The 21,136-nt window shown below is 36.2% G+C and overlaps 2 protein-coding genes across 4 annotated transcripts; both read left to right on the forward strand.

The window, feature by feature from the left end:
• Positions 1-89: 89 nt before the first annotated feature.
• On the forward strand, positions 90-3,703 carry LOC129257750 (uncharacterized). Its single transcript, XM_054896147.2, has 2 exons — positions 90-246; positions 672-3,703. The coding sequence occupies exons 1-2, from the start codon at positions 171-173 to the stop codon at positions 1,466-1,468; spliced, it is 873 nt and encodes a 290-aa protein (XP_054752122.2). The 5' UTR covers positions 90-170; the 3' UTR covers positions 1,469-3,703.
• Positions 3,704-5,867: 2,164 nt separating this feature from the next.
• On the forward strand, positions 5,868-21,047 carry LOC129256512 (gastrula zinc finger protein XlCGF57.1-like). Of its 3 annotated transcripts, none has more exons than XR_010292952.1 (4): positions 5,868-6,179; positions 13,551-13,880; positions 15,733-18,324; positions 20,234-21,047. XR_010292952.1 is itself a non-coding variant. In XM_054894697.2 (3 exons), exons 2-3 carry the CDS (start codon positions 13,608-13,610, stop codon positions 17,116-17,118), a joined length of 1,659 nt encoding a protein of 552 aa, XP_054750672.2. In that variant the 5' UTR covers positions 5,941-6,179; positions 13,551-13,607; the 3' UTR covers positions 17,119-20,743. The 3 variants fall into 3 exon arrangements, 1 of the variants encoding a protein (XP_054750672.2); XR_010292951.1 differs by having other exon boundaries at positions 5,941-6,179; positions 15,733-19,580; positions 20,162-20,748; XM_054894697.2 differs by having other exon boundaries at positions 5,941-6,179; positions 15,733-20,743.
• The last annotated feature ends 89 nt before the right edge of the window (positions 21,048-21,136 follow it).

Below are 21,136 nucleotides of genomic sequence, written 5' to 3' on the forward strand. Positions count from 1 at the left end.
GTATATTTTCTAACTATTTTACTTTGACAGTATGTTTCTTGAAATTTTCTTTGTCATACAGGTGCAGGTCAAACGTTATCAAACTAAGGCACCAAACTACATGTTTATTTGTGTATGCTGTTCGTACAGTACGTGATTGAGAGAAAAGAGAAGAGGTGGTTGCAGTAATCATGAAGGTCACTGAGAATGAAGATGGTTTAATTATCACGTCTGAAGGATTCTCTTATGGTGATTTTAATAAAGCCCGTAAGTTTCTGTGTTTTTTTTTCATCCTGGATGATCACTGTATGGGTTTGAGTAGCCCAGAGATAGAAATATGAGAGAATTAAAATTTCTTCCACACTACGTCGTAGTTGATTTTTGTCATATGCTGATTATATATTTGTAATATGAAAATGTATGAATTAAGACTTAATTTTAAATCCCTCGCATAAAATAGTTATCATTTAAAAAGGAACATGTAATCCTTTAAGTTTTTTGGGGAAAATTTATGGAAAATTTTATAAAGGTCATTTTTTTCTTCAAAAATTTTAGATGCAGATCTTAAAAATGAAGGAAATTAATCCCTCATGGAAGGTAGGCCCATTATAGTTATCAAAACATGTGAATTATAAACCCTTTCATTGTGAAGCCATGTCCAATCAATAAATTCAATGTGTTTCCTTATACAGATAAAGTGGATCTTTGGAAATTATCAAAGCACTTTGAGTCAAGTCGAGCTGCGACATTGAATCTTACTCTGAGGAAAGATTTTCAACTAGATTCGAGCTCCACCTTCTTCCTAATTTATCAAACATCAGAGTTCTCACAAGAATTTCATGACATAGCAGATATGTTTTTTCCATGGTACATGAAAATTAAAGTTTGTTATGTGGGAAAGACATCATTCTGGAATGATTTAGCAACATACTGCCAGAAGACGGGCAAGTTGCTCGCTCAAAATTTCAGCCAAGGAGTTAAAGTCTGTGTGGATTCACGAAGATCAGTCGAGCTTCCTGTTGGGAGTGCTGACAAATACCGAGCAACAATGCTCACAAAGCCACCACAAAGATGTTCCTTTCCGTCGATCCCTCCGGTCAAGGAACGATCATTTACCTGCACCACCAGAGCATTGCCAAGTGACACCGATAGCAACGGCCACGTTAATCAGTCAGCATGCTATAAGTATTGCTATGATGCTGCAAGCCTTGCTGCATTACAAGGTAATGTCTTCACAAAATTCTGCCAAGATTTTGCTTACTACGATGTGAAGAGAATCTCTGTGGAATATGTTGGAGAGATCAACGTAGGTGACGATGTTGAGGTCCTATGTTGGGAAGATGACAGTAACCAGTGCACTTTGTGTTTTATTCTTAGTGTAAGAAATAAAGTTGTCTGCAGATGTGTAGGCGAATGGTTTGCTGGTCCGGACGGAATGCCTATCTCAAGGAAAGGAAGGTTAAATATACATTTGAGTGCAAATATGTAATTTGATATCAGCTCTGGATTCAAATCACTTGTCAATCCATATAGTTTACCATTTGGTTGATTGTTTCTAAAAGAAAATTATTTCTCTCTGCATTTGGCATATTGCTCTATGTTTAATATACTAGTGATGTCAGAATTTTTAAGTCTCAGATTGATGAATTGAAAGTGTATATTTGAAAACTGTCTTAACACATGTGTCCCAACTCCAAAGGCACATTGATATGCAATACATGTTTTTTATGAGGGAAATTTAATTCTTTATTTCGAAAATGTCTTTCTTTTCTTCATTCCTGAATCATTGGCAATATTTGAATTTCTTTCAAATATTTGTGAAGGATTGCAAGGCTACATAAATGTGATTTCATCAGCCAATGGGAGCTCATTTTATAATTGAGACTATTGTGCTATATGAGATCAGAATATCATCAATGCATCAAGTTGCTCATTTATGATCAGAACTTTTTTTTTACATCTATGACCTATTATCCTTAAATGTGATCAGAATGTAGACAGATGATAATATAACTTTATAGAGCACAGAAACTACCTTTGTCTATAAGACCTTTGTATATACTACCTTTGTATATATGCTTGTTATTAATGAAATTTGTTTTGAGATGAGATTCATTTTGAGTTTTGACTTGAAGTTGTTTACAGATGGTGCTTTCCTGACTTCCAGGAGTAAACTATTCCAGAGTTTTGGGGCAATACAAACAAATGCTCGATCACCTATTGTCACTAATATTTTGAAAGATGGGATCTGTAAAAGTGTTATGTAGTATGTAGTTTAACTTCCTGTTGTACTTTTAGTCATTTGTCTTCACTTGTTTACAAACTCCCCAATATCATTTTAGAATTCCAAAACCCCCAATACCATGTAACTCCTAAACCCTGACCATGAAAGACCAACCCTCAATGACGTCAGCTAACTTCAAATAAAAGTTATAAGAAGTATGACTCGTAATACCAGCCCCAGACAGTGCACAGAGCATCACCACACCCTAATAACAGAGAAAGTTTGATAGTTACCTATAGACCAATCAGAGCAAGTTAAGATCACTCTCACCTTAATTTGTTACACCCCAAAACTAAGCCTGGGTATAAATAAGACTTCTTGGTAATTAGATATAGAGTGTATATAGTAGACCCACACTCATTCTGATAGACTGACTTCAAGACTTTAAGTTAAAACATCAACTATTATACCTTAACTTTCTTCAGATTTCATCCTTATGCATGTTTATGCTCCCAACTAAATAGCCAACGGTCCCGCATACACGACAAAAGCAAGGATACCATCCATTGCTCATTGTTTCTCATTCACTCCTTTATGAGCCAAGTTGAAGTATTCTGTCAAATCTATTTATTTTTTTCAAGTCAGAGAATCAATTACCTGCACCTCATAGGTATAAGGTTGTGATCATCATCATAGTGATTTATTTCAGGACAAAAAAGGGTAATTTTGACGATCTATGTGATATAGCCACAGATTTGGCTCATAAGATATGGCTGGCCTTGTGGGGTCAACAGCCAGATATCATAGGGGTCAATCGTGAAGTGGTTTTCTCATTATCTATTTGTAAATCAAGAAGGTTTAATGAGTACTGATTGTCACAGGTATCCTTCTGCAAATATTGAAAACAAATATCTTTCTGCTTTTGTTTTGTACTTTGTTCCCCTTTTCATGATTGAGACATAATTATATCAAATAACTTGTTAGAAGGCAGAGTAGAACAAAGCTTTTAATTTGACTCATGCTTGCCCACTGAGGGATGCATAAATGGCTATTAGTATTTGCGAGCTGTCAAGAATCTATTCACTCTTTCTTTTGTTTTAATTCCTCAAATTAATTTTCCTGAAAGGGAATTATTCATAGATTTATTTTTTTATCTAAGAATATACTGCCATATTTGTTTGTGGGAATTTTATAGGAATTATAAAATGATATATATATATATATATACCCTGTAAGTAATGTATGCCTTTATTTGTATAAAATTATATATAATGCACAAACAATGTTTATATGAATATTATACATCTCATTGCTTATAATTGATTATCATTTGTGAGAAAAATGGGTAGGGATTGCTATTTTATTCTACTTTTGCTTGATGATATTAGCAAGTTGAGATTTTGTTGTTAAGATGTTATGACCAATATTGCCGATAAATATTTCAATTCTTCATAATTTCACTTTCTGAAGAATAAATCGAAATTAGTTAAAGTCAAATTTTCTTTGACTTTTCCTTGATTATTTTGTTCATTATTTTCGTTGCTTGACGGATACATATATATATATTATATATATATATATATACACACACAGTGGCGTATGCAGGGGGGTGTTACAGGTGTTAAAACCCTCCCCCTTTAATTTTATTGATACCCAAACCCCCCTCCCCCCTCCTAAAAAAATTGTTGACTTTTTTGCTTATCAATTTTTTTTTGGGTTCGAAACAACCAAAAATTTGTGGTGAAGACCTTTTTTTTTTGGTTGGGTTGTCAACATTTCATTCAGCTTGATCCCCCTCCCCTTTAAAAATCTTGCGTACGCTACTGTATGTAATATATAAACAAATAGAAGGTGAATAAAACAACTGTAGGAAGAAATTTTGATCAAATTTTCACCCATAGGGCTTCATTAGGAAATGATGAATTTATCAAGTCAACAAGCATATGTGTGTATTTGAGAGGATACTTGTTAAGCAAGGCAGCTGGAGACGTAGCATGGCCTGGGTTTCATCAGATTTCATTACAAGGTTTTTGCCATTTCTTCAGGTATACATCTGAAGATATAGGACAGAAAAAATGGCTGTAAACAAAGCATAAAAAACAAATTCATTTATATGAGAATATTGACAAATACACATTAAAAAAAGGGGTCACTACATTATCAAGACTTAATTATAGTTATTGAAGTCTATTTAGTTTTGGAAGATATTATATAACGGATGTTTTGTTAAAATATGTACATGTAACATATGCAGACAAATTTTATGAAGGATGTATGATATTGTAATATAAAACATAAAAAATTAATAGGTTCATTAGCCGGGCTACGTCTCCAGCTTTCTTACTTTACTAGCATTGGGATTTAGCATCCATGCAATGCGGTTTAGGTCTTTGCTCTTCACATTTTTATATATATATACATGTATATACTATATATATATTTCTCTACATCTGTGTTTAAGGCCAATTTTTTGGTCTTCTTTCAATGTTCGTAATGCGCCTTAACGCCCTCTACCTTCGTCTTTACGTCTATATGTGTATTTTGACGGAATAAACCCATTCATAGACTTCGCCCTTACGTAGAATGTAGGCATATATATATATTTATATATCATGAGTAATCTTTCTAGATAAATAATTAGTCAATTCGGGATCATGTGATCGACAAATAACAATTTCAATAGATAGGAAAGCACATCGCTGCAACTAGCTCTGTATATATATATATATATGTATATAAATATATATATATGTATATATATGTATATAAATATATATATTTATATATATGTATATAAATATATATATATATTTATATACATGTATATATATATCTATATATACATGTAAATATATATATACATATATTGCATCCTCTCAAATATATACTCTAAAGCTCCCTCGCAATGTATAGGCTCTTCACAATTCATATATATATATATATATATACAGAGCTAATTGCAGCGATGTGCTTTCCTATCTATTGTATATAGGTATATTTGTTTTTTATGTTGATTGATGCATCAGTAACATGGTATTTTACCTTTATTGAATAAATTCAATGAGGATGTGTGTGTGGAGGTGTTGATGTGGCTGGTTGAGTGGTAACAGCTAGTGGTAATGTCCGCGGGGGGGGGGGGGAGGGGCAGTCAAATATATTGTTGTACACATGCGTGACCAAAAAAAGTGTTTTGGACACAGGCCGCGTGTAGACTCGTTAATGGTATAAAAAATAAGGGTGCATGGTTTTGAAAGACTGGTCAATTGAGGGTTATATACTGAGTGCCCCCCCCCCCCGGGTATACAGTAGTAATACATTATAGTGTGTGTTTGTCGAGGAGGCTAGAAAAGGGTGAGCTCCCGGGTGAGCTAGCTCAGTAGATGGAGGTAGGTTCTAGAGAGGGGAGTGAGAGAAAGAGGAGAATGTTATGGGGGGATCCCCGGGGCCCGGGGATCAAAATTAATTAAGTATAAGGCTTTATGGCAGCTGATCTAAGGTGATTCGTTTTTTTTTTTGCCAATTGAATAACAGGCAGTATGTGGCCCATGCATGGCCCCATGCACACGCTTGTGAGGGCTTTTTTGTCAAATTTTTCCTGTACAAACAGCCCCCGGCCCCTTTGGAAAATCCTGGATCCGCCCCTGATAAAGCACAAAGATCGACATACCGGGAGTTATATAAAACCCAGTAGGCCTATACATCTCACATATTTTTATCTTTTCCTCCTCTTTTTTTTCACACTCTTTATTTTTTTAGAAAAAACGTTTAAAGAAATCAGAGGGGGCAGTTAAGTTGTCCCCAATCCCCACCATCCTTGAAGATGAAGAAAGAGAGAGAATTAAGTCCTAGTATTGTCGCATTTACATAATCAGCAGCTGCGCACAGCTACAGTACAGACGGACAATAGCAGTCCAGAGATTTTTGTTCGACAAACTTCGAATTCGTTAAAATATCGCACGCAAAACCGAGAAATAAGGTAAATCTCTCTCTTAAACTTAGTTGAATAATATTTAGACATGTTTTAGATTTGTTAAGATATTTTAAATTGTTTATTTTCGTAGAGAAACTTCCCGTTGAGCTGGGCTTGGGAATTGATATTTAGTATTGCCCCACATTACTGAAATGGGTGTACCGTACTGCAGTATCTAGCTAGGCCTAGTTTCCACTCACACGTATTGCATGTATTGCGAGGTTTGCTATACCCACTCTAGCCAGTCTAGGCGACACCCCAATACTTTCCCGTGTTAATAAACTGGTGATCTGATATTGTATCTTGTATTTTTATTGAATGGAATTTGAATAAATTGAATTTAGATGTATATATATTTTCAGCCAAGAGTTCCCCTTCAACTTCAAGCGATATTCTGCAGAAAAAAAAGTAGAAATATTCTAGGAAAATAAATTATGACACTCACGCGCATTGATTTGGGCCGCCCTAGCTTAGAACTAAGCAATATTATCTAGAAATTGTTAAACTGTAGTCATAAAATATGTTCTATTAAATAAATTGATAATGTTTAATCGATACTCACCGGTTCTTTTGTTGCATTTTCAGACCATTTCTCACAATTCTTCGTAAATATTTGCGGCAAATTTTGTCGCCATAGACAGCTATACGTCCATCTTTATTAATAAATGGAGCGCCCTTTACGATAGTTGTTAATGCCGCGGAGAATTCGTTAGGCATTTTGGCCTGTATTCAAGGCGTTCTTTCTGTTTTATTTTTTATATTGAAGATTGTGCATTTGTTGAATAGCGCCGTCTACGTCAGGTATGAGATCGAGTGTATAAATACACTCTTCCAAAATAATTATGATTCCGACCTGGCGCTGTTTAACTTCAATCTCTTTCACCTAAATTAGCGATGAATGCTAGCATTATAAAATATATATTATTAACGTCTGACGAAAAGAATAACCAACCGATCAGCTGACGAGAACGCGAATCACGTGATCTTCATATCAGCTTCGATCGCGAGTCAGAAGTGAAGAACTGCCCAGAAAATCAGGAAAAAGCCGTGAAAATGTAAGTTATTCCCCTTCATTTCTTTCATTTTTTTGTTGTTGCTAACGATGCATTTACACTATAAAATTATAATTTAAATAAGAGAAAGGAATATAGCTTGTACTTGTGATATAATATAGAAATATCCTGTTCTCAGAGATTTCTAACCAAAAATACTACTGATGTCGCCTATGAGGTCCATACATGTATTACGAGTGGCTATACCGGGGGGGGGGGGGGGGGGCCACTTCCATTGACGAATGGATACCATGCGCGACCAAGGGGTCTCGAAAAGCACCCTAAACACTGACCCAGGGAGCTCCGGCCCGCGCAGCGGGGCGGGCCGGAGCTCCCTGGGTTACCTAAACACGTATTTTAATAATAATATTCTGAAAATGCACCCCTTAAACCACTCACACGTATTGCGAGGTTAGTATTAGTCAACCAAAAAATTACACGGGGGCGGCGGGCGAATTCGCCCCGGAAAGTCCAAAAAGAGCCCCGGAAAAGGGCTAAAAACATTCACACAAGGGCGACTGCAAAACTCATAATCGCCCCCGTCAACTAGGCTTGGGAGCCAGCGCCGGGTAATCGAGTCTACCCGATTCTCTATGCCAGAGTCGGGGAGTCGACCCTGATCTCTGGAGACTCGAGTACCAAGCGGCGGCGGTTCTGAGATAAAGGGACTCAAGTCTTTGCCATGCTCTCTCATTCATGGACGAAAATCGGCCCCAGCGCCGACTCCAAGCACTGAGATAAAATAAATGTAGAATTTGGAGCCGAGGAGTCATATACTTCGAGCAGAACGTTTCTCTGCTTGTGTGCTTTAGGCTCAGTGTGACTGCATGTGGTATGGGGATGCATCGTGTGCATTGTGTGTAGTGTGTATTTCTGTGTGTGTGACTGTAAAATGCCAGCAGAGACCACGTGCGCATGTGTTGAGCGACACTTGTGATTGTATCATGAACTGGGATTTGTGTGTGGATTGTGTGAGAAGTTTGGTGAAGGTGTAAGATTTTGGGCGACTTGATAGATGATTGCTCCCCCCCCCTCCCATTTATCTAGCCCCATGTCGAGCTGCAGCCACCCATCTTGATCCTTCCCCCCAAAGCTTGTCTCTCCTCATTCCTTCTTTTCTTCCAAACTTTATTTCCCTATTATTCTTGTTAATTTCTCCTTTTACAAGTTGTAATTCACTACGAACTTCATTATAATTTTAATGAAGTGTTTATCACCTCTTGTTTGTTTTTAAATATTTTTATATCTCTGTTCAAAACAAGAGTCTCGTCTATCCCTTTAAAAAAAATCATGCTTTGATTTTTTTTTCTTTCATTCTAGTCTTAAATGGGAGTCTTGCCTTATTGGAATATTGGCAAGAAGTTAATAAAAAAATGATGTTATTGTTCTGTCAGTAATAAAAGTAGAGATTCAACTATGGATATTTTTCAGTCATATTTCATTTAATCTTCGTTATTTTAATCCAAACATTCATTTTTTTTTCAATGATGTATTTCACCTTTGGCCAGTTCGCCATTTTCTTAAGTGACTGAAAACGTAGACTAGCCCCTTAATTCAGGGACATCAACCCTCGGCAATTTGTTTACATAACTTTCTTTGTCTCCGTCATGTATTGCACAATCTTGAGAAGCACATGTTTGGAAATCTGATATTCTTGTGGTGGTGGTGGGGGGGGGTACGAGATTGCCGCCCTTTTCATTCTGTTTTGGTTTGGCTGCCACATGGCCTCTCTCACTGTGTGGAGAAATTAGGTCAGGTAAAATTTGCAAAGACGTGGATAAGTTCATTTCAATTAGAGGCTGTGCAAGGCTAGGCATTCATGATGGATGATGGAAATTGCCAGTTTACGTTCTGGTAGGCCTTTTTGTCATGAATCTGTGTAACTGATACGAACGCTTAACAATTCAATGACCTTTATGACTTATATCATTATTTTGTATGAATAATTTTAAGTCTTTTTTAAAAAGTGTCATTTAAATAACTTTCAGTCAAATATGTACGTAGGATATTTGTTCAACTTCATAACATTTGCAGGTACCTATATTGTATGATAAAATAAATTACCTCAGAATTGTACAAATTCAGAACTTTCTTTTTCTTTTACATTGTCTTTAGACACGAATACAGATCTTTCTAGATTAATTTGACAAATGGGCTATAACACTAAATAGTAAACACGCAAAGCTCACGTCAACCAAGTATCAAACATTCAAACTTGGATTAATTCATGGAGGTTCTACCTCCATGATTTAATCTGAATAGGTCTGTATTAGGTCCATGAATCAACTCAGATATCGTTCAAGCATCAAAATCCATCTATCATCACAACACTAAAATCATAAACAATCACTTCGAAGAAACAATGCGAAGGTCAAACCAGGGAAGTGTTATACTTCCCTGGTATATGCTAGCTACCGTGTATATATATACACACACACACACACAAACGCAAAAAAGCCGCGAAATAGCTCCAGAAATTGTAGCCCTGGAAAGTAGAAATTGTAGCCCTGGAAAGTGGAAAAAGAGCCCTGGAAAATGAAAAAGTAGCCCTGGAAAATTTTTAAGTTTCTCCAAAAAGAGCCCTGGAAAGAAAAAAAGTAATTTTTTGGTTGGTATTAGTATGGCAAGTTCCCCAAAGTCTGCGCAGTCCCCCTTGTCTGCGCACACGCGTATCTGCGCGATTCTAGTAAAAGAAGATACGGAACGAGCACGAACTTTACACATGCAATATATAGACAGGTATTCATTAAAAAATCTGACTCAAAATGGTGGAAAAATAATGAATTTAGGGCATTTCATGTGACGGCCTCAAAATGCAGCCTTTCTCATCAAAATCCCAGAATCGTGTGCAAAGTGAATGAGTGCGCAGACATGGGGTACCATTTTTTTTTTCAATCTGAAAATGACTGCCCAAGGTTTTTTCAAGAAAATCCTATATTTTCTTTCATTTTTTAATGAGAAATTTGGTACACTTACTCTTAATACTATAAGGAACATTATTAACTGAAAGATTTTCTGAAATAAGAAGAAATTCATGTTAAATCTTTAACTCAAATTGTTAGGTGCGCATACTTGGGGCCCACCATCATATACTAACCTCGCACCACGAACTGCGTTTGGCAGTGGATTTCTAACTAGTGGGTCGCGCGTGCTGGGATCTCGCTTCTTGGGTCCACAACACACGACTTCTATGGCTTGATTTTTCTGTGCGCAGCGGCATGTAATGAACCCTTGGGTGCCCTTAAACAAGTATTGGCGTCTGAAACCCTACCCTTAACAAGTATTGGGAACAAAACGATACTCTTGGCAAGTATTCCCTGAGAAATGAACCCCTATGGCCCTAAACAAGTGGTACAGGAATATTTATTATGTCACGGGTCCTTCGGTCGTTGGTTTTACCTTTACACATCATTTGGTTAAGTACGACCCCACCTTCCACACCTCGTGCAAATCGGACTCTAAACACGTAGTGTTGGGGCAAAAAGGACATCCTTTATAAAACATTTTAATTTTGTTTTATCATCCCCGCAAATTTGACCCTAAACACGTTTCCTAGTGAAATAGATACCCTTTTTTCATTATTTTTGTGTTTTTGACACCCTTATCACGTTACGTACGTAACGTGCCCTGTCTTGAAAAAGACATCCTTTTTATGTGTTTTTTTGGTCGCGCATGGTATCCACTCGTCAATGTAAATGTAAGTGGCCCCCCCGGGTTGCTATACTAACCATGCACAACGTAAGTTTTTTTAAAATGGATTTTGATGTTTTCCTTCATTCCACGAATGTGGGGAAATAAAATGCCGAAAAACTTTCTATAATTAGAAATAGAATCTACTACTACCTGTGTTACATTTAGTAGTTTTAATTATAGACCCTCAGCCTATTCTATAACTTCATCATGTTCATGAAAATATATCAAAATTGTTTTTAACGCTATCTCCAGGGCTCCCGCAAAGTACGGAATTACGCGTGGCGCATTTTCCGAAATTGACAATTACATTTTTAAGCCTGAGTTGTATCGATTATTGTGAAAACCGGTGTTCGACAGCTTTTTTAATTCGATCGAACATCGATGCGTGGAATTTTGAAGGCGGGGAAAATGGAGTCTTTTTTTTTGTTGCTCCGGCCGTCGCGTCGATGCGCTATGCATGCTGCACTAGACGGGATATGTGCTGGCTGGGTGAGCATTGCACAAGCAGATGACAGAGCAAAGTTCGTTAGTATTTTCCATGATCACAAAGCACTAAAAAGGCAGGGGACCAATGCAGAATTCTTCCCAAAATATCTTCAACAATGATATTTGCAGATGACAACAATACTAAAGACATGAATCACGCAGAGTCGATCCGAATGATTTTCGTTCAACAAGCATTCGCAGCGTAGCTCAGTCGGTTAGAGCGCATGTTTCGGATAAGATCGTAGATCTCAAGGTGAGGGGTTCGAGTCCTGCTCATGCCGAAACGCTGATGCTATAGCGTTATGTGTTAGCGTGCCTCACCACTGTATTCAGTGCAGGTGTGAATGCAGTTGGAAAACACTCCATCCATCGGAAAGGACGCAAATGTTGGTCCCGTGTATAGGGGAGTCACAACAACCTATGCACGTTAAAACCAATACACTACTCGTCAAAGAGTAGGGTGTTCACCCGGTGTATTGCACCTGCCGGTCCCGGCAAAATTCAGGTCTTGAAAGTCAATGTTGACATTCATATGCCATAATAATCAATATAATGTTTGTGGGCATTAACGGAAAGACAAGACAGTCCAGACTCGCACACATCTACATTGTAGCGCCGTCCGCAGCCCCGTACACTCACTCTCCCGAAACGACAGGCGTGCTTGCCAGCAAACAAGTGCAACCAGCGGAGAGCACTGTAACTTGCCTGAGATAGTGTAGTTGGATCCAAAATGAGCTCCAAATTGACGGGAATAAATATAATACGTAATTTTCTGTGGATGGTCATTTGAATTGCTATTCAATGCTGATATCACGATTGTGAGGAAAGATTGTGGAATATGAGTTATGACGATGTTCGAGAATTAATCCTGATATGATAATCCATTTTTTATTTTAGACACAAGAGAATGCGATTGAAATAAGTACGAATGTCTCGGATCAAGCTCTAAATTCATATAAATTATTATTGGATGTTAAATAATTACGACTTAATAAGATTTTATGGCCATACTAAAAATATTGACGATGTCAGCAAAGTATGTTCATATGGAAGTATTAATACTGGCATTATATTTATTTTTATTCCATCTCTGGACGTCTCCGAGAAAAGAAGAACAATGTGCATGCGCTTCGATGACGTATGACACATTTTCCATTCATGAAATCAGAGCCCAAAGTTGGGCACAAACTAGCTTTAAATTGATGGAAAAAATATCAAGCGCAATTTTCTCTGTTTTGTCATGTAAAATGTAATTATCTGGTGATATTACGATCTTGAAAAGAGTTTATGCATGTTGACAATGTTCGAGAATCAATCCTCACGTGATAATTTTTTTTTAGACAATTGCACTCACTCAAGTCAATCGTCATGTGATGTCCATCATTGAAAATTGAAACAAAATACACAGCAAGCTCTAAATTCATATTAATGATTATCATATGCAAATTATTGTTAAATATTACAATTAAATAATGTTCTATGGTCATGATATTAATATTGTTCAATTTTACGTTGATCGCGTTAATTTTCTGGTGTAAATAAAGCACAGTACTGCGCATGCACGATCGATGGCGATGACTTCCATTCATGAATTCATCGTGCATAAATTATATCGGCATGAGTAGATGAGTAAGACTCGAACTATGATAAAAATAAACTTCAAATTAATGGTGAATAGGCATCATAATTACACAATCGGTTTCATTTTTTTTTGGGGGGGAATATAAATCAAGTAAGTGGTAATCAAGTTGGACATTACTGTTTATTTTGATGATTGTGTGAACCAAACGAACCGGCCGGCCGACATTTTTTTTTTTTTTTTTCGATGCACCGATTTTGCAAAATCTGCACCGGCGCTCGATGACATCGATCGAACACCGATTTTCAAATCTTTAGCGCCGCTGCGTTACGTGCGCACGTTTTATGTGCGCTCACGTTACATGCGTGCGCGCTGCTTAAACGGACGATAGGGAACATTTTACAATTGTTTTGAGGTGCTAACAAGTGAAAACATATTACCTAATACTTCAAGGTTTGGTACTGTTCTTTTTCCCTTGGACGGCCTTAGACAGGTTTGACTGTACTGACATATTGTCATGATAGCTTGCAACTCTAATGTCTTTTGTTCTTCATCTTACCTGTACAGATCACAAATGTAGAATGTGTGTTTGACACCTGCTTGTTCCTTCGTCAAGAAGCCAGCATGGACCAATCTCAACCTGTATTTAATCACAGCGACCATCCTCCATTCAGGTTACCAGCGGGTCATTACCAAGGAAGCCCTGCTCAGATGAATGTTGGAGTAATGTCACACGCAGAACACATTCCCCAAACCATTACACCTGGTGCTCAGCATGCACATTCTTCTGGCATGCCATTCAGCTTGCCCTGGTCAGATCATCACGTTCAAGGGCAACCCAAGAATGAAGCTACTACCTTCAAAGAAGAAAGTGATCCTCATCAGCATACTGAGAAAGTATGTCATAATTTATTTTCCTAAAATATTTCTACTTTTTTTCTGCAGAATATCGCTTAAAGGGGTACTCTTGGCTGAAGATATATATACATCTAAATTAATAGAGTAAAATTCACAGAGCAAAATGCTGAAAGTTTCATAAACATCTGATAACATAAATTTAATGAATTTCAAAGTTTAGCAATATATTATGAAAACAGTTATATGCACTTCGTCATGAAATATACATTAGGTGGGCTGCTGATGGCACATCCCCACTTTCCCTTTTCTTTTGTTATTACATGAAATCATAATTGTTTCTTTTTTTCATACAGTGTTAATATCTAATGCACTAAATCAGTTGTTATTCCACTTTTTGGTTTTCGAAGGAAAAAAATTTGAATTAACCTAATTTCATATAATAAGATACAAAAGAGCAAGTGAGGATATGACATCATCAGTTTGCTCACTGAATATTCGTGAAGACATGCCCAGAACTGTTTCACCAAAATAATGCAAATCTTTAAAATGCAATAACTTTGTTATTCCTTGTCCGATTTTGATAAAATTTGCGGTGTTTTGTTTGTATAATCTGTTCAAATCATTATTTTCAGCGTGGAGTATCCCTTGAAACATAGTTTTTGTGATACTGGCTTGACAGGCAGTTACCTCCACAGATGACCTTCCCATCTGTCTCCTACATGTGCTCTTCATTTCATTGACCATGGGAGCAGTTTTGAGAGTTTAGATTGTAGCTTTTTTTAGATATTTTTTATTTATTTTCAGCTTATTTTTGGCGATCCTCTGTACAAAAATATGGGAACTGTTTCTATTTCAGACTTTTTCAACACTCTTCAGCTTTTTTCAGATCTTTTTATTTGTGACCACTCACACCCCTGAGTTGTGTCCAAGGTTTTATTTGACAGCTTGACAGTTTACATTCAGACACCTGTGCCTCTCCGTGTATCAAACCAATGAGTTGATGAAACACTATATCGGCCAATTGAAAATCCACCCTTTTTACCAACACCACTCACTTCTATTTTCTTTACCCATCTGTCGACTTCTTTTGAGCTGCTTAAAGCCTACCGGTATTTGTCACAAAGTCCATCAAATGTAGAAGGGATATGTTTTTTACACGACATAAATCTTCAACACTCAAATAGTATTTTTTTATAAATCATTTACCTACTAAATCAATGGAATAAGTGATCTACATATGATTGTTACAAAATACTTACAGGGTACTGCTTGCTTGATATTTTAAGGAACATAAACCGAAGATTTTAAAGCAACAAAATTAACATGGATAATCAGTTTAAGTACATTATTCAGTTCCCCCATAAAATTATTTTACTTTTTTCGAGTCAAGGAAAAGGCATGGAATTTGATAGAAGTGCCTCAATTTAGAGAAAAATCAGGGAAGTTTTATTGGCCTTAAATTTGAAAGTACAACTGTAGATAGTTAGACTCGATATGTTATTTTGTTGCATATTATACTTTACTGCAACAACAAAGGAACATGTGAACGAAGAAATTAGTTGAAATAAATATCATGGACTTTTGAGTATTCATCTGGGAAAATCCGGGAATTTGTATTTGATTAAATGCTGGAAACCTAATCACTGTAAGTTTTTCTTTCCTTTAATCTTTTGATTCAATTTTATGTTGAAATATCATAAATCTATGAATATAAATGTACTAAAAAATAAAAAAAATCTGATCATTATCTGATCACAAACCATGAAAATGTAAAATTTCATTTTAAAGAGATAATAGTAGTTTACAAATGTGTATAGTTTCCAATTAGTGGGATGTACATTTCCTGGCTTATTACCTCTTCTAATGACATATTCTTTGATTACTGTTTCAGGTTGATGCATTGGACCAGGAATGGCCAGATAGGAAATCGCCCATTCTTCCAAGTAAAGCTAAAGTTAAAAGTAAAGAAGAGATCACGCCAGTGGATTTTGCTGAAGAAGAGGTGGTCAGTAACTTTGTTCCTCTGTCATGGACAAAGAATTTCACTAAACCTCATACAGTGTCAAAGTCAGAGGATGGTGATGTCAAACCTTGTGATTCCACTGAGCGCAAGGATACCAGAGAACAGAGAGCTGAAGAAGAGCTTGCAGCAGTACATGCTTTCATGTCCATGGAACCTTCTGGGTATACCTGTATTCAATGCGGTCATGTTGTTCATCGTAGCCAGCTTGCGAAGCACATCCGAATGCACACAGCTGACAGGCCTTTCAAGTGTGAAGTATGTAAACGAGCCTTTCGTCAGAAGTCAAATCTGATTGTCCACATGCGCATGCATACAGGCGAACTTCCATTCAAGTGCGATTTTTGCGATAAAGCATTCCGTCAGAAGTCCATTCTCGTGACGCATGTTCGCACGCACACCCGTGAGATGCCGTATAAATGTCACCTATGTCCAAAGGCGTTTACACAGAAGTCCAATCTGGTGGAACATATTCGCGTCCACACAGGAGAAAAACCATACAGGTGCCCAGAGTGTGAAAAGGCATTTGCTCAGAAATCTAACTTGGTCGTTCACATCCGTAGCCACACCGGGGAAGCTCCGTTTAAATGCGGGGCTTGCGGGAAATCTTTCCGGCAAAAGTCGATATTAACCACTCACATGAGAACTCATACTGGAGAGCTGCCTTTCAAGTGTCGGCAGTGTGAACGTGCCTTTGCACAGAAATCTAACCTGGTGGAACACGAACGTCAGCACACGGGAGAGAGACCCTTCGTTTGTCAAGAATGTGACAAAGCCTTCATCCGTCATCAGGATCTATTACAGCATATGAGGCAGCACACGGGCCGAAAACCCTACGACTGCGGGGAATGTGGCAAGATGTTCAGTCGGAAGAAGCACGCGGAGAAGCACGTTCGTTCGCACATTAAACACCGTTTCAACTGTGGAGTCTGTGGTCAGGGTTTTATGGATGAAAATCTGATGGTGATCCACCTGACCACCCACTGTCATTGTCATATCTGCAGTATCAGCTTTGATTCAAAGGAAGATCTAACTGAGCATTGTAGACTTCATGCTATGGGTATGCCTGATAGCGAGGAAGTACGAATCAGTCATGACCAGGAAAGCAAAGGCAATGTAACACAGAACTCCCATTCTAGCTCCAAACTTCCATATGCTGAGACTGTTTCACATTATGCAAGTAGCAGCAAATCTTTGGAATATAAACAAGAAGATACATTTAATAGAACTGCTATTTCTTCACCTTCATCTCATTAAACTACTCTCATATTATAGGAAATAATTTCCAACTGGTAAAATTAGATGAAAAAATCTAAAACTATTTCATATCATTCATGGAAAGATGAACAGCGCAAGCCACAAATTTGCTGTGAAATATTGGTTATAAAGCAGTTTATTCATTGGCATTTTTTGTGCATTCTATCTTAGAAGGGCCAGAGAGTTACAAATAATGGGGAAACTGTAGTTGATAGCATTGGCAAAATGTTTATTTACGTGCACATTATCATCTGTCCATTGTGTGAGACTGTGAGTGATTAATGTGATAAAAATCCAGACAGCCCAAAGTCGACTGAGCTCAGGATCATCATTTACTGCAAGTTGTTGAATTCTCAACAGTTCCAAGTCTTAAGACGCATAGGTCTCATGATTTTGAAACCCAAGCAAACCTGTATCATACTAAGTAATATTTCTGGGCCCCGTCTTACAAAGAGTTGTGATTGATCCGATCAACAACGACTATGGACAGCCAGCAACGTCAACATCTAAAATGCAATTTGTTCAAAATATTTTCTAGATATGATGTATATTCATACATTCTTCATTCTCTTGAAGATTCAGTGTGATTCGCTTTTTTTACTAAGAAGATTGTGCAAATTTCCTGTAGAAAAAATTATGGTATGGATGGATTTCCATACAGTTGAGATTGATTAGATCTACATTGTATCGTAACTCTTTGTAAGATGGGGCCCTGGTCAGTCATTAGAATGAAACTAATGATACTAGTGTCAATATGTCAAGTCATCAAAATCATGCATGTGCAGCTGTAATGCTTGCATGTATATTACCGAACAAGAGTTTTATGAAATAAATTTCTTAAATTCTTTTACATGTAATTACATATGGCCTCCGCTAATATTTATCAAAGATAGTAACAGTTTACAAATTAATCATTGCTGAACATTTATTTAAATTTATACATTTTTTAAAGCAAGTGTAACAAATCTGTAGTCATTCGTGATTTGCTTGTATTTATATCTAACTGATCCTAAGTTAGAAACTTAATCATGATTCAATTTTATGTGATGATCTCATATGCAGGGAGGTGTAATATGTACAGAAAATTGTCTAGATATGAAGTAAAAATACCTATTCATTGTCAATGTTTAAAACTTCCAGGATGTTTTTTTGATGACCTAGAAAATAAATAAATTCAAAGTGTCAAACCAAATCCTAGACTCAAGAGTACATGCCAGAATGGTTTGCAATATGCACAGGGTCATAAAGGTTTGAAACAGTGTGAGGGAACATGGCAGAAAAATGTACATGAAATTATATGTAAGGGTGAATGGGTCTGATAGTATGTAATAAGTCAAATGTGAACAAAATATTTACAAAGTAAGGGGAGGGGTGTAATTGTCAGACTTCCATCTACTTCATGTATAAAACTTTTAAAAGAGATGAACCATAATGGCCCAAATATTTAAATATGGTTTCAGTTGTACTACATGTATGATATAAAACCATGGATTATTATGCAGATTTGTCATATTATTCTGTTTCATTCAAGCATGAATTTAGCTCCATTTGCACAAGCGCATTCATAATTGGACTTATCTTAGTGTAATAAAATAAGCATGATTACATGTATGTACACAAAATCTGAATAGTCCATTGCTTTATACCATTGTACAATTGGAACCACCTTTGTGAATTCAGGCTGATAGATTGAAACTTTGACAAATTTGACTAAAGTTTAGTTTCAGAAAAGGTGTCAATGTATAATTTGAAAAGATTTGGGGATTCTGAGATTAATAACTGGATGTATTAGTAGATCCTATTTCCCAGACAATGTATTTAAATGTTTGATTATAACTTATTGCTATGACCAACTTCACGATAACATGTAAAATGCAGTGAATGTTGCAAAATTAATGAATGGAAAATATTTTATTCAACAAACATTAGATCATAATCATATAATCTTGGCTTTTGCCACCTAAGAGTAAGATATTGTAGGATCTCATAAAACCTCCTTCATGATTAATCGTGCAACTATTCATAACCCTTACGATTGTGTGCAAAATATGTTGTAACCAGGGTAGGAAACGTACATGAGCGAGAAACAAACATTATTGAGGAAAGTTTAGAAAACCCCTTTCTACACAGATGCCTACAGCAGTTGCAAAAAAAGTAGCCCTTGAAATTAGAGAAATAGCCCTCAAATTCAGCATTACCCCAATGTGGGGGGGGGGGGGGAAATAGCCACTTAAAAACTATTTTCTTCCCCAATTGTAACTGAATGGGCGCAAATGGTACATGACCAATTTTGAAAGCCCCTGAAAAATTAAGTTTTGGTCTGTAGTCATAAAAAAACATAAAAAAGAGAATAATTTGCATTGATCACAATGTACCTACACACAGTTTACGTCCTTTCGTTCAAAGAAAGTGGTCTAAATTTGAAGCCTAAAAGCGACCCTGCTAGGACTTGTGTTTTGAAGGCCCTTCAAATTAAAGGGGTACTCCAGGCTGAAGATACTCTGATATGAACAGATCAAGAAAAATGAGACAAACAAAATACTGAAAATTTGATCAATATCGGACAAGGAATGGCATTTTAAAGATTTGCATTATTTCAGTGAAACAGTTCTAGGCATGTCTTCATGAATATTCAATGTGCAAACTGATTATGTCGTATCCCCACTTGTTTTGTATTTTATTAAATGAAATCATATTCATTTTTTTCCTTTAAAAAATTGATTTGCAACTGATAATGCATTAGATATTAACTACTGCAACTTTTTTTTTTTTTTTTTTTTGCAAGGGAGACATATTCTATACACATGTATGCCAAAATGAGATAATTATGATTTCATGTAATAACACAAGAAAAAGGAAAGTGGGGATGTGACATCATCAGTCCAGCTAATGAATATTCATGATGTGTATACAACTGTTCTCACAAAATATTGCTAAGCTTTAAAATTCAATAACTTTGTTATTAGATTTTGATGAAGTTTTCAGCATTTGCTCAGTGAATTTTACTCTATTTATTACGAATTTAATTACTTTTAGCCTGGAGTACCCCCTTTAATTTCCTTCAGCAAGGAATTCATCCACAGTGTGCTGCACTTGTCTGCAGACCAACATGTAGGCCTACATATCTTGGATACAAGTGCATTTGTCTGTACTATCTTGCAACATTCACAAGTATACATTGACTAGTATACATTGACTGTACAGTCTATGCCTTCAAAACAAATCAATGGTTTATGGCAGTTTTTAGCTCAAACAATAATATGTAGTTTTGGATGTGAAATTTTGAATTTTGGTTTCAGGCGAAGGGACATGCATCCTTTCCTCAGTGATTTGAAAGACTATTTAGCGGATAGGCTACCTCCAAATATGCTCTAGAAGTCTGTCCTGTCCCCTTTACCAAAAGCAATTATTTGCTATATATTACTTTATTCATAGAAGTTATGAATGTAATTTATATTCATGGATAGAAGTTGAAATGAATTTTTTTTTTAATGTTACATAATCAAAATGATGAAGTACTCATAGATAATATGTAAATTTGGCCATCATGACATTTTTTAATATTTTCTTCATTCTGTACAATGAAATGTAGCAATTATAGAATAAATATGAGCTGATTATTCAAAATGCAATAACAAATTATGAAACTGTTTTATTGTAGTGTTTTTGTAGAAAGGTTGGTGCTTTGCAGATATCATTTGATTTGTTTCCATGTAATGTTACTCCCTGCATTTTGCTGTAAGAATTAACATGCTTGGCATGAAGTGAAGAGTTGGATATAAATGAAAGAATTCATTGCAGAGGTAATTCTCATAACCCAATTTGCCAATTTGGAAATCATGCATAAGGGTGTAAAAATTTTCATTAAAACTCATCAAATCGTGTTTTTTTTTAAACTAATATATTATCAAACAAATTTTGAATAATATATTTATGAGTTTTATTTGTATGTATATTTGATTTATTATTAGTAAAATAGAATCTATAATAGACAAATATAGATATCTACCTAGGGATT

Source organism: Lytechinus pictus, chromosome 3 (assembly GCF_037042905.1).
Source record: "Lytechinus pictus isolate F3 Inbred chromosome 3, Lp3.0, whole genome shotgun sequence".
In the NCBI taxonomy this organism is placed as follows: domain Eukaryota; kingdom Metazoa; phylum Echinodermata; class Echinoidea; order Temnopleuroida; family Toxopneustidae; genus Lytechinus; species Lytechinus pictus.